General features: G+C 28.4%; 2 protein-coding genes and 1 pseudogene across 2 annotated transcripts; 2 read left to right on the top strand and 1 right to left on the bottom strand.

The window, feature by feature from the left end:
* The first annotated feature begins 498 nt into the window (after positions 1 to 498).
* Positions 499 to 2212, top strand: LOC107852043 (probable glutathione S-transferase parC). The gene is made up of 2 exons (XM_016697095.2): positions 499 to 1076; positions 1624 to 2212. The coding sequence occupies exons 1-2, from the start codon at positions 762 to 764 to the stop codon at positions 1966 to 1968; spliced, it is 660 nt and encodes a 219-aa protein (XP_016552581.1). The 5' UTR covers positions 499 to 761; the 3' UTR covers positions 1969 to 2212.
* Positions 2213 to 12271: 10059 nt separating this feature from the next.
* Positions 12272 to 14369, top strand: LOC107852036 (probable glutathione S-transferase). The gene is made up of 2 exons (XM_016697090.2): positions 12272 to 12748; positions 13839 to 14369. The coding sequence occupies exons 1-2, from the start codon at positions 12434 to 12436 to the stop codon at positions 14181 to 14183; spliced, it is 660 nt and encodes a 219-aa protein (XP_016552576.1). The 5' UTR covers positions 12272 to 12433; the 3' UTR covers positions 14184 to 14369.
* A 1372-nt stretch (positions 14370 to 15741) lies between these two features.
* The window catches only part of LOC124885165, a 3694-nt pseudogene continuing 1169 nt past the window's right edge, over positions 15742 to 18266 (bottom strand).

Below are 18266 nucleotides of genomic sequence, written 5' to 3'. Positions count from 1 at the left end.
TTTAAAAAAATGTTAAAAAGGAACAGATTTCTTATCCACGAGTTTTGAAGACTACAATTGATCCTAAGAATTGACTCGTGGCAAATTTTGGAGAAAGAAAGTGAGAATGATCACTTGCCGATGTTTAACTCATGAGTGTGTCAACTATCAACCATTTTCTAGAGTACTCTATAATGTCATTGGTTGCGTAATACAACCTTATAGGGGAATGACAGGTCAAACAGAAGGCCCTAGAAAATGTTGTTGTGCTTGGAAAATTCAAAAACCCTTCCCCCTTTTTTTTTTTTTTTAAAAAATAACAATTAAAATTTGATGTCCGAGATATCTATATTGGAGTCTGACTAATTTAAATTTACACCGCATATGATTTATTTTTAGAAAGCTCTTTATAATTTTATTATTTGGTTTTTCATTTAGTATCTGATGCTAGTATTGATACCTGATTAATCTGAATTCGCGCGATATAGAATTGATGTCGGATTAATCTAAATTCGCGTGATGTAGAGTTGATTCAGAGGAAGCTCTCTACATTTTTTTAATTTTTTTATCCAATATTGAATACTCATATTAAAGCTCCATTAATCAGAATTTAGAGGCCGGAAGGACTGGCTAGAAAATTCTACAATCTGATAGAACTTACCCCAACAACCTTAAGACCATATATTATATATAGTAAAGAAACATATATTTGTCTCATCAATTTCAGCATCAACTACATACTCAGAATACACAAAACCTCCTCCTTTTATCTTTCTCAAAAAATGGGAGATGAAGTAGTATTGCTTGACTTCTGGCCTAGTCCCTTTGGTATGAGGGTGAGAATTGCCCTTAAAGAAAAGGGCATAGACTATGAATACAAGGAAGAAAATTTGAGCAACAAGAGCCCATTGCTTCTGAAAATGAACCCTATTCATAAACAAATACCAGTTTTGATTCACAATGGAAAGCCTGTTTGTGAATCCCTCATCATTGTTCACTACATTGATGAAGTTTGGAAGGACAAAACTCCTCTTTTGCCTTCTCATCCTTATGAAAGAGCCCATGCAAGATTTTGGGCTGACTATGTTGACAAAAAGGTACGTTACATTTTCTATCATTTCGTTGTAGTATCTTTTTTCTCCCTACTATGGCCTAAGTGACTAGAGTAGGTGGAGAATTTTAGTAGATCAATTGATTGACAGCTAAAAAAATCATTCAAAAGTTTTGAAGAACTTAAACGTGCTATTAATAAATTAAGAAAAATACACTAGATGTTACATTTCAAAAAGAAGAATAAAAATTGTGGGAGGACGACATGTTAATTCAACTCATCTTGGTCCAACAAACTTTAAGCTAATTGAGTCATAGGCGGATTCATAAATTTTTGAAGTATTATGAGTTCTTTCGGTGATCTCAAGTTAATATACAATAATCTATATTAATAAGATATTTTATGAGTTTCTTAATACATATAAATAGAATCTAAATAAAAGTTATTGGATTCACGTGAACCCAACAATTACATAGTAGAACCACCTCTGAATTGAATCATGACTCGTTTATTGATTTAACCCGTCCAACATGATCCAACTTTTATATTTACCACATTTAGAAGTGACAATTTTGTTCTTGGAATGTGTGCAGATATATAGTACAGGAAGATTGGTATGGGGAGCAAAAGGTGAAGTTCAAGAGGCAGCCAAAAAGGAACTAATACAGTGCTTTAAGCTATTGGAAAGAGAAGTAGGTGACAAGAATTTCTTTGGAGGAGATCAATTTGGTTTAGTGGACATTGCTCTTATACCTTTCTATAGTTGGTTTTATGCCTTAGAAACTTGTGGAAATTTTAGCATGATTCATGAATGTCCTAAACTTGTGGAATGGGCTAAAAGATGCATGAAGAGAGAAAGTGTTTCAACTTCTTTACCTGATCAGTACAAAGTTTATGACTTCATTTTGGAGTTGAAGAAGAAACTTGAGCTTGATTAAGATCACATGTCAATAGGGGTGGAGCTACACTTTTGCTTATGTGGTTCGACAGAATTTAATAATTTTAATCCTTGGTCAATCCTCAATAAACAACTACTTCATAGCGAAGTAAAGTCTTTGACTCAATCGCTTGAACACTTGATCTTTTCTACCTTTAATAGAAGAATAAGAGCCTAATCGTGTATTTGTAACTCAAAATTTTAGAACCGCATCTCTATAGTAAAAAAAAACTCATTTTATTTCATATTTCACTATTTTCCTCTTATAGGTTGGTATAGATCTTTTTCCTAATTTTCACTTTGTTTGCTTCTATGAGAATAATAATAATAATAATAACGTTTGATTGTTTTAGTTTAGTTTTGACGGATGTATTTAGGACACGAGGTTGCTTTGCTCAAGTTATACTCCGATTGTTTGCTTTTACTTATCATAAAAAATTTAATTTAATTTTTATTTTTATTTATTATTTCGATATATCATGAATAAACGACAACTTTCTTTTTCTATTTTTCTCTTATAATCTTTTTCCGAGTTTTTACATTTACATATGTTGTTGGGTGTTCGCTTCTATGAGAATAATAATAATAATAATGTTTGATTGTTTTAGTTAAGTTTTGACAGATGTATTTAGGACAAGAGGTTGCTTTGCTTTAAGTTATACTCTGACTAGTTAACATAGCTGTGCTCATGCAGTCGTAAAGAAAATATTGTTGAAATTATTGTAAAGAAATTATTATTATTATTTGTTTTTGTTCGATATCTAATGTTTATATTTGTACCTGATTAAATATTGTTTTTTAATTATGATGTTTTCATACTCAAAGCTTAAATCTTCGATATGAAAAGCTACTTACCACTCCATCACATCACTTATCAATGGTTTCATCAATTCTACCTTATATAATAAAATATTAAAATCATTAAAAAAATATTTAAACCATTAAAAAAATTGTCTCAAAAAGATATTGTAGAATTAATATATTCTTCTCGAGTGGTTGTCAAATTATGAAAAATTTTAAAAGTTGAATTAGAACCTTAAAAGGTAGAAAACTTATAGTATGAAATTATTAACAAAGGCATTAACTAACATAAATTTGAAAAAATATTGTCTTTCGACTATTTTTCGAATATCGTATATAATGAAAGATTTGGTGCACGAGATTGTCATTTTTTTAAACCAGTTGCTTACTTCATCTACATATTATACTTCACTTATAGAAATTATTAATGATTTAATATTTAAATAATTATGACTCCTTCTGCAATTTCTTCCCTAAGTAGTACCCTGATTAATTTTAGAATAGTATAATACAAGTATCTATCTTTGAATTTAATCTTTTTAACTTTTTCTTCTCTAAATTTTAAAAGACAAAACTATCAAAATAAAAGTAAAAATATATAAATTAAAAACCACAAAGTTGAGTTCTTTTTCCCCAAATCCACTTAATTAAGTTCTATGAATTTTTTTTGATATTGGTACCTTTATTTTTCTTTCTCTTTTTCTTTCTTTTTTTTACATACATGATCATAGAAATTTATTCATAAGAGGAGTAATGTGATTATATAATATTATTATTGAGAGAATTTTTAAATAAAAATAAATCATATTTTTATATCACAAACTTACCGTTTGTAAACTACTTCGCTTATTAAATCACCAATCAAAATTATGTTATATTTATCACAAAATATATAATACACACAAATTACACAATAATTACTCTTTCAAGGACGGCAAAACCTCTTGAAGCATATCGACTTGAGTGTTCTTACAGTTGTTGTACACACCCACATTATGAATCCAAATAGATGAAAATTTCATTTATCTTGAAAAGATAAATTAAATGAATTAGACACAAATAAACTTCTTCAATCAATGACATAAATAACATGAAACTATTTTACATTTTTTAATGAGGAAAATAATAGTATAATGTAAAGGAAAAAAATTGCTTTCATCATAAATTGATTAAAACTATTTCACTAACAAAGAAAATAATATTACAAAACAACATATTACTTTCATTTTTTGGATAGCCCGTTGAGATTTCTAATCTTTCAAGGACGGCAAAATCTCTTACAGTATATCGACTTGAGTGTTTTGTTGCACATTCACTAACAAAGAAAATAATACTACAAAACAACATATTACTTTCATGTTTTGGATAGCCCATCGACTTGAGTGTTATTACAATTGTTGCACACACCCACGTTATGAATTCAAATAGATGCAAATTTCATTTATCCTGAAAAGATAAATTAAAATGAATTAGACACAAATAAACTTCTTCAATCAATAATAACATGAAACTATTTTATATTTTTTATGAGAGGAACTAATAGTATAATATAAAAAAAATTGCTTTCATCATAAATTGATCAAAACTATTTCACTAATAAAGAAAATAACACTATAAAACAACATATTACTTTCATTTTTTTGATAGCCCATTGAGATTTCTAATAGAAGGGTTATTATTTTTGGATAGCCCATTGAGATTTCTAGTGGAAGGGTTATTATGTGAAACTTATCCTAAATAGACTTATTATATTTTTAATTACAAGTTATAACAAAATTTTTCAATAATTACTAGACTAAAGAAATAATTACAAGTTATAGCAACTTTTTAGAAAAAATTATTTTACTTAAATATTTAAAAATTAATTTTTTAATATTTATTATTTATATTATTTTCTTATTTTTAGCATTTAACATTTATCACTCTTAATTAAAGCTTTGGATAATTATGACAAGTTATATTACCTAGTCTACTTCAATTACTTCTTGCTCCTTAATCTACCCAATTCATCCTATCCATTTTCATCGTGCCAACAAGAACAAGAAACCTCTTACACTTTCTCAAAGAACCTCAAAGTATTGTTTCACTCTTTACTCTTCTTCTACACATAGTTGTAGTAAAAAACACCAACAAAAAAAGGACAACAACAACAACAACCCCATAATTAATTGGGAAGAATTCTATTCTTCTATTCAATAGCAATAAGACACAACAACAACCAAGTACGATGACAAATACGAAGAAGAAAACTTAGAATTTGACCTTCCAGTTCATTTAGGCATTAAAACAAACATGTGATGGACAGACTTGAAAGTTGCATTAGGACAAAGGATTAATGTGAGGGGATTGTTTCTTCATTAGGAATTTTTTTCTAAGGATAGGCATTTAGTGATCCCACTGTGTAGCATGCAAGAAGATAATTCATTATCTGCACATTAAAAGAATAGAGCATACGTTGTCAACCACTGTTTAGCCACCATGTTTAATATAATGATGTTTTCATTTTCTTCTTCTCAAGTTTCTTGATTAGTTGCTAAAATAAGCATCCTTTGCAGGTATCTGTATGATGTTTGTTCACTATCTTTGGTTCACAAGAATATCAAATCTGCAAATATTTTACTTGACGCAGAACTCAATCCTCATCTATCAGTCTGGATTGGCACCGTCCCTTGCAAATATTTAATTTTTTTCTATATTAAACTGGTATAAAATTGATATTGAATCATTTTTTCTATTTATTTTTTATTTTTCTGAGATAGTTAATAATTTGAATTAATTTTTTGGTGCTCATTACTGTTTGTTTTTCTAAGTTTGTTGATATTAAGAAAGTTTATTTTTTGTATATATATAGTATTATATAATATTATGTTACTTTAACATTTCTTTCGTATTTTACATCATTGAATGAAATTGATATGAATTAAATCTTATCAGACGGTATTAAATTTGATATCAACTACATCAAATTATATATTTTTCGATTCTGCAATTAGTAACATTTGACATGACTATTGTATTTTGATTTTTATTGGTGCTCGTTACTCTTTGTCTTTATAAGATTGTTGGTCTGAACAAAGTTTAATTTTGGTATTTAACATAGTATTTATCTATTGTTCATCTTCTTCGTCCAGAAAGCAAACACAAATATCAATCGTGGTTAATACTGATTATTTTTTTATTGCAACAAAAATTATTTGACATCAAACAATTATCAATTAATTTAGTTTCAACATTTATATTAATAGTTTTTCATGTAATATCAATTACATATACTAAAAGGGTTGTGTAACATAAAACATAATTTTTCTTATCGATTGTCAAATTCATAAAACTCATTGAATACAAATGTGATATATGTAAACTTCGTTGATACCAATTTTAATATCAATTTAATATATTGAGAACTCAGAATAAAAGTATTACTTAAGTAAAAAATGAGTATATAAACTGGTTTCAACGTAATTTATTAAACAATTCATGGATATTGTATTGTGTACTATACTAGTTTCATACACTAAAAACAGTTATAAGAATACATCATTTGTATGCAGAATCTTATATACCAACACAAATAACAGATTGTTCAGTATTTACATTAATATCCATCGACATATATTTTGTTGTCACATACAATAGATATTTAACAAAAAAATCGACAATACTACTTTTTTTATCTAAATACACCATTACTCCAGTGTCATTGTGTATGAGCATTGGTGGGCATATATCACTTATCAAAAACTCAATCTCAATTTGAATTAAGGTAATGTCAATCTTCAACTGTTATGCTATTGCATTTAGCAATTCTTTATACTTAGTATTTGCATCATACATAATTTCATATATAGAAAAATCTTTAGGTTTACCTACAACATAATACAGAATTGTTAAGTAATTAATACTCAATAATCGATAATGATACGTAATTAAAAAAGTTACAATATATTTTAAAACTCATAAAATATACACATCGAAAAAATAAAAAAATGATAAGCATATAAAATTTGATAATTTCAACATATTTTGATACTATCAAAACATACACATCAATAAAATAAAAAAATAAAAAAATTTACTGAAACAATAAATATAATATCAAATAGGTTTCTGAACATAATATCACCGAATGAAAACAGTTGACGGTCAATAATTATACACCTATAAATTAATTGAACAATATTTTTTTATGACTTTCCACCACATTATCGTGAATAATCAACATGTCAACATCACATAATCAAAAATAAATATAAAAAATAATATTTACTTTTTCTCTGAATGTCTTTTTCTTAATCAATAATTAGACAATATATATTTCAAAAAGAAAAAAAATTAATGCAAAATACGAAGTTAATAACCAAGATATACTTGAGGCATCTCATCTCCCTCCATGATATATCATGATTATATTTAAATTAGCATAATTCACATTTGTGTGTCTCATTTTTTAATTTTTTACATATTATTGAATGTTTTTTTTTTCTATAAAAATACTTAAACATTTTATGAAACGACAATAACTTGTGGAAGCTTTCTATCGAAATAATAATTTTTGATAGAAAGAAGAAAAAAAAAAGGGAATGTATATGAAGATGAAAAAGAAATCAGATTGTTTAAAAATGAAGAAAAAATGGCTAAAGAGAGAATAGTGGTGTGATTGGTATCTATTAATAACCCTTAACTATAATTAAGGGATATTGTTAATTAAGTTTAACTATATTTAAAGAAAGAATATTGCAAGTTAGTTATATTATATTTTTCTTTTCTGTAATGATTTTGATATGTTCTTTTTTAAATAAAAAATTTATAAAAATATTTTTTTTTTTTGATTTTTTTAAAATGAAAGTTGCTATAACTTGAAAACTAAAAAAAGTTGTTATAACTTGTAATAAACAATCTAATAAGTTTATTTAGTTAATTTTTCCGGTTATTGTTTATAAGAGGGTGATTGATGGGAGCGAAGATGAAGAGGTGGAGTTAAAACTAATTAATAACATTTCACAATTATTGTGGCCTAATAAAAAGGAGAGTTAGAACAATTCATTATTTATATTATTAAATGCTATTTATCTTAACATGAATAGATAAAATTTTAAAAATAGAGAAAACCTCAAAAATTTGAGAAAAAAGATAAACATGAATACTTGCTTGTGAGACATGTCACATCATTATCCCCACATTCTTCCTTTATATATAGAGAGAGATTGTTTGTTTTTACTTGTCATAAAAAATTTAATTAAATTTCTATTTTTATTTGTCATTTTCGACATATCAAGAAGAAAAGACAACTTTCTTTTTCTATTTTATATATTCTTAACATTAATTATTTTTTAAAATTTATTTTAATATATAATGTAAGCATCATTTAATGAGAATGATATTATAAAATAGTCATATTATTATTATTATTTTTTTTTAATAAATGTCAATAAAAACATGACAAGAAAAACTGAACGGAAAGAACCTATACATATAGGCTTCATGGGAAGCTAACAAATCAAATGTGTATCAATAGTTTCAATATTTTTAGTAGAACATATAACTATTTATTTATAAAATCAGTCTTAGCCATTTAAAACTCAGCTGTTAGACTGTTATTTACATTTGAAATTATCTCTAATATTTATCTATAAGGAAGTATAAATAATATTTTAGCAGTTACTATTTTAAAAAAATATATTTCAACAATATAAAATATTTCCTCAAAATTAAACAAACAGCTCCTACATCCGTAAGACGAGCAGGAAATACAAAATTTAACTAATAATAAAATCAACAAATTAATAACACGAATTTTATATGCTAATGTTGAGGCAGCGAAGTGCAAGGGAAGCACTTTACCAAGTGCTGTTGTGGTGGAATGGTAATTGATAGATATCCTTATTTTTCATATTTCATTTTTCTTTGATTTCATTTCTATTATTTATTATTCCTGACCTTTCTGTTGTGTCATTTATTCCTTTATTTATTATTTTTTATTTTGAATTGAGGTCTATCACAAATAATCTCTTTATTTCTTTGGAGATAACGATATGAACTGCGTATATCTTAACCTTTCTAGACTCCACTTTATGCAAATACACTGGATTTATTGTTGTTGTTGTATTTACCAAGCGTTGTTGTCGTGGAATGGTAATTGATAGATATCCTTATTTGTCGTATTTCATTTTTCTCTGATTTTATTTCTATTATTTTCTATTCTTGATCTTTCTGTTGTGTCATCCATTCCCTTATTTACTATTTTTTATCTTGAATCCGGGGTTTATCGAAAACAACCTCTCTACTTCTTCGGAGATAGCGATATGGACTGCGTACATCTTAATACAAATACACTGAATTTATTATTGTTGTATTTTGAATTTAAATCTTTTTGAGTATAGGGACTTTTTTATCGTGAAATAATTTATTTTTTGAAGCAAATTTAAATTTAATCAAATTTTAATTAAATATCGATACTGAATTAAAAAAAAAAAAAGGCATTTAAGGATCATCCTACTTTTCCCTGCCATGTGGGCGCCATGTCACATGCCTAATTTTGATCCAAAGATCATCACATTGAACACATGTAAATTTAGGATTTGTCAACACTTTTAAAAAAAGCATACATTCATGTGAAAATTGATCCTTAGTATTTAAGATAAATAATTTAATATTTAATTACATATATTATATTATTTAGTTTTTTTAACAAGAATATCAGCAGATAATATTATATTAATTTTAAGAGAAACATATACGGTACTGAAGTACTTAAAACAAATAAATATATGCAGTACTAAATAATTTAGTCAACATCAGCACGGGTCCAATACATATTACTTAAATAAGTAAAGTTTTAACCTTTTATTTTGTTTTCAAATAATTGATTTTTCTAAATAACCAAAAAATATTAATAATGTTCTTTTAATTTTATCCTTCATTAAATAAAATGTTTTACATAATAAAAAAAACTACTAAAGATCGTTATATCTTTTTCAATGCATTTTGGAAGGGTAAGTTATAATACTCTTTCATTTCTATTAAAAAGGAATAATATATATTATACTATCTTTTCCAACTTATGTGATGAAGATAAAATTTGAAAAATCAATCAAAATTTTTAAATATTTTAGATTATTAATTATTGTAATTTATAGTGATTTTTTCATAATTTAAAATTATCTATATCACGTACTCTGTCTCGATTAAGTGGCAATGATAAAATTTAGAAGTCAATTATTTTTTATATATTTTAAATTATTAATTATTATAATTTATAAATTATAATATTTTCATATAAGAATATACAACAAATTAAATTAGAAAAAAATAAATAAATTGAAATAGATAAATAATTAAGTACTACTACTATACTATAGAGGAAAAAAACAAAGGCAGTGTGTTTGGTATGGGAAAATGTTTTCTGGAAAATATTTTTCTATTTTTCTTGTTTAGTTGTAATGAAATGTTTGGAAAATATTTTTCATAACAATTTATTTTTCTCAATTTGAGGGAAAATAACTTTCCGAAAAATGTGACTTATGACCCACCCCCATTCTACTTCCCCATCCCAACAACACTTATATTCATATGACTCAAAAAATTCACATTTCTAAAAAATTTACATTACTCAAATTTTTTTTTCACTGTACTTTGCTTTAATTCGTCACTGCTTGAAATAAAATAATGAAAGCCGATTTTTTTTCATTTTCAATGTTCGTTGAATGAATTGTTATTTTCATATACATAGAGGAAGACTTATCTATGTTACTTTTGCTAATTGCATATTTCATTTTGTCATCGATGTAACTTGTTTCACAAGGTTGAATAAGCTTGTCGTTCTGTTATATTTCTATTGATTGTAGTATATTGAGATTATTCTGACAAAATATTGAAAAGTGACTCCTATATTTGCTAATTAATAGTTGCTTAAATTTAGTGATTGTAATATTTTAATATTTGATATTGATATTATTTGTTATGCTTAAATTAGTTCTTTCAAATTGTTGAGTTGCTAGAGACACTGATATACTAGATAACAGTTAGTAATATTTTCTCAAAAAAAATATTATTTTACTCATCAATCAAACTCTTAAAAATATTTTTCTAAAAAATAGTCTCTACTCACCAACCAAGCACCATAAAATATTTTTCGAAAAATATTTTTCACTCACCAATTAAACATAAAAAATAAGTAAAAAATTAATTTATTTTTCAAAAAAATATTTTTGATGAAAAATATTTTCCTTCGTACCAAACACACCCATCATCAAGAAGGCGGAAGGACATGCGGCCTCAGAAAAATGCCAAAGGACATGCTGGACTAGTTTGAATTCAAATAGGAAAAAATGCAAATATTATTTCATCGATGACCTATACTTCTTTCCTTTTGTATTAGTTCATTGAACTTGATATATTCATTAAGAAATTCATAAATAGAAAAATATTTTATATATCTATTCTTATATTTCTTTCATTCTAAAATGATTGTATTGTTGAAATATGACATGCATTTTAAGAAAAAGATAAAAAATATAAATTAATCATGCTTTTTCATTTTTTATCATTTTTAAACTCCAAAATATTAGTTATGATAATTAAAACTCAACCTTAAAAATTTAATTAATGAAGGATAATTTTTTTTTTTCAATATCTATCCTGAAGAATGAATAATTCATTTATTTTAAACATTAAAAAATAGCTCAACAATTCATTTATTTTAAAATGGAGGGAGTATATCCTTTAAAATGTAACAATTAATATAGTGATTAAATATTAAAATTTGATGCATATTATTCAATCTCATACATACTCTTGATTTTAGCATTTAGATAATAACTTAATTAAAATAAATATTATTAGAAAGAAGATCAATTAATACGAATTAAAAAAATATTACTTTCTCCGTTTCAAATTGAGATAACACATTAATTAAGAAAAATAATTAATAACATGATTAGTTTACCATAATAGTTCTATTAAATGATGTTTATATTTTAATTTAAAGAAAAATTAATTAATGCAAAGGAAAAAACATAAAAAAAAAAATTACCTCTTCTTGATTAATGAAAAGGGATAAATAAAATAAAAAATTAAATTAAGAAATTTGAGACGAATAATTTAAAACGAAAAAATTATAAAACACAACATTTGAAAAATACTAAAATTGTCCAAGCCGGACAACCACGAAGATCCGCTCGTGTAGCCGCTTCTATAAAGGGAAGTAATAAAATATTTTCTTCGTCTCATTTTATATGCTGACATTTGATTGTTTATGAAATTAAAAAAAATAAGTAACAATTTTATAAAATTATTTTTTATTTTAATATTTATTTTTTAATTACCTTTTCTTAATAAGTGGAGTTTGAAGAATAATGAGAATGATCTGATTAATAGTTATCAAATAGAAAAAATTAACTTTTTTTTTTTGGGACGAAGTAAAAATAAAATGACGACACAGGCACAGACGGAGTACTTAATTTTACAAAAAGATATTACGTATCCACATACCTCATAAGCTTGGGCCCGAGGTAGAACGCCCAATTTGGAAAAAGAAAAGATAAAGGTATACGTAAGGTGTATCATCAATTTGACTTATCTTCAACACAGATCTCTCTCTCACACATATATATGCATATTCTGTGGTCTACATTTCTTGCAAAACAACACAATCCCTATAGTAAAAAATGGGTGATGAAATTGTCCTTTTGGATACCCATGTGAGTGTATTTGGGATGAGGGTGAGGATTGCCCTGGCTGAAAAGGGGATCCAATATGAATACAAAGAGCAAGACTTGTTGAACAAAAGCACTTTACTCCTACAAATGAATCCAATTCACAAGAAAATACCAGTGTTGATCCACAATGGAAAACCAATATGTGAATCACACATAATTGTTGAGTATATAGATGAAGTTTGGAAGGACAAATCGCCTTTGTTACCTTCTGATCCTTACAAGAGAGCTCATGCTAGGTTTTGGACTGATTATATTGGAAAAAAGGTATGTATATATCACTAAGATAAGCTTTTTGGTCCAAATTTCAAGATTTTTGTATTATAAAAGGGAAAAAAATTCAACTAATCCATCCAAGTCAAAATCATTTTTTATTTGATTATTTGTTCCTTTGTTATATGTTTAATTATTAAATTAAGGTAGTAAAAACATTTTCTTTTATTTATTATAAAAGCATAATCGGAGGGATTGGCTATGGATGGTTCAGATGGGATAAAGGTAGTGGCAGAGTATTTTTAGTAAAGGTGAATCTACAAACTAATCGAAGGGATTTAATATTTATTATATATACATAAAAAATAATTTTAATTATGTATATATAACATAATTTTTCAATGAAGGGCTTTCAGATGACCCTACTTGAAGGGTAGCTCCGCCCCTGGATAGAGGTAGGTCTAAGAAATATTGAAAGAAGGTGATAATTCAGGACATAGAGTAACTATAGCTTATTGAGTACATGATCCTAGATAAAAAGGTACGGTGATAGCGGATTAGGGTAGACTGTATATCGCATTACTCTATTTGTGTTCTATTTCTTTTATTTGCTATTGGTGTGGTATTCCTTTTTGTTTGTTGTTTTATGTTTTTCTTATACCTTTATTTGTTCTGAGCCTATGTTTATCAGAAAAAGCCGAATAATGGTATGGATTGCAAACATCTTACCCTCCTCGTACCTCACTTTGTGGGAATACACTGAATATGTTGATGTTGTATCATAAAAGCAGTATTGATTCGCTTTGTATTTGTGTGTCAATTCACTTTGTATCTATTCGTCTTGATACATAGCAAATCGTCGATACGAAGTAACAAATACAATAATTACAGAATGAATCGATAAACGGATACAGAGCAAAGAAAGATATATTGATGTAGATCAAATTAATGTACTGTATCACGAGGTTTTTTTAAACAAGTAAATTATTGCTACGTTTTGTAATTGGCCAAACTATCACTATTATCGATAATTAGGGCTCGAAATACTGCTATTTCTGAAATTTCCTCTATTTTGATGGGCTAAATTTGATTGAATAAGATGTTATCTTTTTTTTTTTTGTTCTAAAGTTTTGGGACAATGCAGATCTATGATGCTGGAATGAAAATTTGGAGCTCAAAAGTGGAAGTACATGAAACAGCCAATAAAGAATTCATAAATTGTTTGAAGGTGTTGGAAGGGGAGTTGGGGGACAAACCATACTTTAATGGAGAAAATTTTGGGCTTGTTGATATGGCCTTTATTCCTTTCTATAGTTGGTTTCCTGTTTATAAAAAACTTAGCAACTTAAACATAGTAGAAGAGTGTCCTAAGTTTGTGTCATGGGCTAAGAGGTGTATGCAAAAGGATAGTGTCTCTAAGTGTCTTGTTGATCCTGATGCAATCTATGATTTTATTGTCATGTTCAGACAGAAGATCGGCGTTGCCTAAACGACAAAGATGGATCTAGAGCGGGTTCTGTTGGTTCAACTGAACATGTTATTTCTAGTTAGTACTGTAATAAGATGATTTGCCTATGTTAGTTGTGTTTGTGTTGATGACTTCGTATGCTTTATTCAGTGAATAATGTAGTATTAGGAGATTTTGCTTTCTAATAAGAGATCAATTTTCTTCCAATCTTCATGTATTAAAACTGATCAACACTTGAGTGTCTTCCCTATTACCTCAATTATCAGTCATCTCATAGCAAATAGAAAACATGATAAACTTGCTATACATTTCGATCTCTATATGTGAAATCATCTTGCGCCATATTTACTAATATTGTTCGGGAGACATGGTCCTTGCGCAAAAAAAAAGAATAAGTCCCAAATCCAAGATGAATACATATATCACATAAGTAGCTATTGGGCCAAGAAGTAGCAATCGAACCAAAAAGATATCACGAAGATCAATTTGGGGTCTAGGCCCAACCAGTATTTTAAACTAAAAATTACACAAATACACAACTTATGTTTCCAATATTACAAAAAATCTTAACTCTATGAACATATTTCAAAAATTTCAACATATACGCAGAATGCTATGTATATGTCGGTTATGTTATGTATATTAATAGAGAGAGAGTAAAGTAACTAAAAAAGCGAGAGAGAACGTAAATACTTCTAAAAGGGTTGGTATTTATGTTATTTACACTTTTTTAAAAGGCGGGACGTTTTATACAGTATTCTCTATTGTAGTTCTAGTACTTTAAGTGTTGCCTTTGTAATTTGGCTATCAATGATTATAGGGAAAAGGGTCAAATATGCTCCTAAACTTTGCGAAAACGTTCAAATATGTCCTCCCGTTACAAGTTTGGTCCAAATATGTCCTTGCTGTTAAAGTTTAGGAGCAAATATACCCCTTTAAACATTAAGTGCTTTGCTAGAAAGTTGCAAGACTTTTTTTCTTTTTCTTTTTTAATTTTTAATGGCCACATAAGCTAGTAATTGTCACATCACAAAAAAAATAAAAATTACCCAACACTTTTATACCCTTTTATACCCTGACCCGACCCAAGACCCCTTTCTCTCCTCAGAACAAAATTATTTATCAGACAACCGAGCTTGGTTCAAAAACTACAGGTATCCCGATTTTCCTCTTTTCACTTGTTTTTTTTTCTGTTATAATAACACCAACAATATTATTATTGTTGCTATTAATAATGAAGCCTTGGAGCAACGATGTAAAGGTGTCCTTGTGACCTATAAGTCACGGGTTCGAGCCAGGAAATTAACCATTGATGTTTGCATTAGGATCGACTGTTTATTTTTGTTCTTTCATGTATTCAACCTACTTCATTTTTACACGTTGGGCACAAGTTGGAGCGGGTTATGTGGTTTCAACAGGCAGTGAATATAAAGGAGAATCCTTGGCAAAGAAAAAGAAACAGTAATTACTTTTATCGGTAGCTTACGATGTGATCAATGCGACACTAATCTCCATACGACTTTTTTTGCTGTCGCCTGCCAATGATACGCTCGTTCGATGAACTCCATGGCAACGTAACAGAGCAAAGTCAATTTTGTTTGGCATTCTTGTTTTAGCTGATGATTTTTTTTACGTTTTGGAGTTTTGTTGTTAGGGTGAATCTATTGTAGAATTTGCATAGTATTTGATAATCAAAACTTGATATACCCCATTTGATTTGAAAAAGTGACCACTGTTTATTTCCTTTCAGAGGTTTCGATGATTATTACTTCCTTCGTTTTAATTTGTTTGTCGTACTTTACTTTGTAGTTCATTTCAAAAAGAATGTGTCATTTTTGAAGTGCAAATCCGAATTAGTCCAAAGCCAAAAATGGATATGAAAAAAGGAAATAGGTTGAGTAGTGTATAACCAGAAAAACTTACACTAAGCCATCTACTATGTAATATGACTTCACTTTCCGTATACATAGAGGAAATGAGTGTAGAATCAACAAACTTGTCATAGTTTAGCAAATTCAATTGTTTGCTTGCCCTCATGACCTTTACTTAAGAAATAATTGAAATAATTTGAGTAAACAACTTGTTTATGCAATGATTTCTCTCCATTTTCCAGTACTTGTTTCAAAGGACCAAAACTGCATCAAGTGCTGGATTCACAAATATTGGCACTAAAACTCTGTTCCTACTGGTACTTATAATCACACGATGCTCGACGCTCTTGTACCTATCGTTGCTTATGATCTGAAGGACATCTCCGATATTGATCACGAGCGCCCCTTTGACTGGTGGCACATAAATCCAACCATCACCTTTGGTTCTCGAACGTAAAGGCCACCAACATCATCTTGTAGTAGCATAGTGATTGACGAAACATCAGCATGATGGCTATCACCAGCAATGAGCTCAGGACTCGGGCACACGGGGTAGTGAATGAGGTTAACAATCAATGTGCCCATTACAGCAGACTTCATTGGTTCATCAATCTGCTTCACGTTTAGCCTCTCGAGCAACACCTCAAGAGGCTTTTCTATAATAGGTTTAGCCCACTTCATGTACTCCAAAACCTGATCTTTGTCGAAGAAATATGAAATTAATCCAAAAAATGATCTAGATAGATGCTCATATTTTACCGTTGTTCCAAGGCTCCCCTTCGAAAATGGTCTAAATAGACACTGATATTTAAGGTAGAATCTACAATATCAGTAGCAAATGGAAGTATAAAACTAGATAAAGCCACTAATGACTAGAATTTGCAAGAAAAGATGAAAGGCTAATTAGCTAACACATGTATGTTTGTTTATGCTTGGCATTAGATCACCGAATGTAACTTGACAATACTTTCCCCCAAATGTGATTACAGTTCTCTCAACATTCTAAGAAGACAATACTACTTACAAAGGATCCTAGATAAGAATTTCTGAAGGCAAAGACGAATCAAAGGATTTAAAATTTATGAATTTTGGCGACCCCTTGCTTGCCATCAAATCCTAACCTGTTATGACATATTTTGTGAATTTCTCAACATATATACAGGGTTTTCGCTAAAGCTACTGGATTTTGTCGAAACCATATAATAAACTATGTATCCACCTGTCTGAAGGTTAAGCCACACTATAACTGAAGGTTAAGCCACACTATATATCCATCCAAAACAGGGCAAAAAATAGAAAAAATCTGGATAAAAAAGCTAAAAAACTGGGCAAAAACAGTAAAATAAAAAGCATAAAATTAGAATAAAACAACATCAAAACAACAACAATACCATCCATCCATTCATTCAACTAACCAAAAGATAGTGTCATCAATAACATTCAACAAAAAAAAAGTTATTTCCAATCATATTGTTTGTCAACCAACTATGATTAACCGTCAGAAAGTTGAGTAAAAAATAAACATAGAAATTAAACTACATCATAGACAAACACCATCAGGTGCAAGTACTCCCTTCTTTACCTTTAACTCCCCTTTTGGTCCTTCTTTTTTTGCCTCCATTTGCAATTGTCGAGAAGAGACTGCTTTTTTCTCCTTCCAGATTATCTTGATTGGAGAATAAGGTAGATTAGTTGGCACTGAAACACCAGTGTGTTCTCCAGTAAAACTGATTGTAAACACCTAATTTTTGATCAAACCTAAGTATTTTTTTAGCCATTTTAGTGTTCAATTTATTTTTTTAGGATCTAAGGGTGCGTTTGGTATGAAGGAAACCATTTTTCATAAAATATTTTCCAATTTTCTCATGTGTGATTGGCTTAAAGGTTTTGGAAGATATTTTCCAAATCAACTTATTTTCCTCAATTCTAAGGAAAGTGGCTTCCCTTCAAAAGTAGGAAAAATATTTTTCAAAACTCTCTTTCAACCTCACTTTTAAGTTGAAATATTCATACAACTCTCAAAATCATCCATCCCTACTCCGACCCTCAATCCCCCTCCCCCACCCCCACTCCCACCCCGCCCCTACCACCCCTATTAAAAAAATATTTTAAATTTTTTCTTACCTCACCCCCACCCAAAACCCAAAACCCAAAACCCTAGCCCCGTTCCAAAAAAATAATTATTTTTTTTTAAAAAATCCAAATTTTTTTTACCACCCTTACCCGACCCCCT

This window comes from Capsicum annuum, chromosome 7 (genome assembly GCF_002878395.1).
Source record: "Capsicum annuum cultivar UCD-10X-F1 chromosome 7, UCD10Xv1.1, whole genome shotgun sequence".
Lineage (NCBI taxonomy): Eukaryota > Viridiplantae > Streptophyta > Magnoliopsida > Solanales > Solanaceae > Capsicum > Capsicum annuum.
The sequence above is the reverse complement of the archived record's forward strand: the minus strand, read 5'-3'. Positions and strand labels throughout refer to the sequence as shown.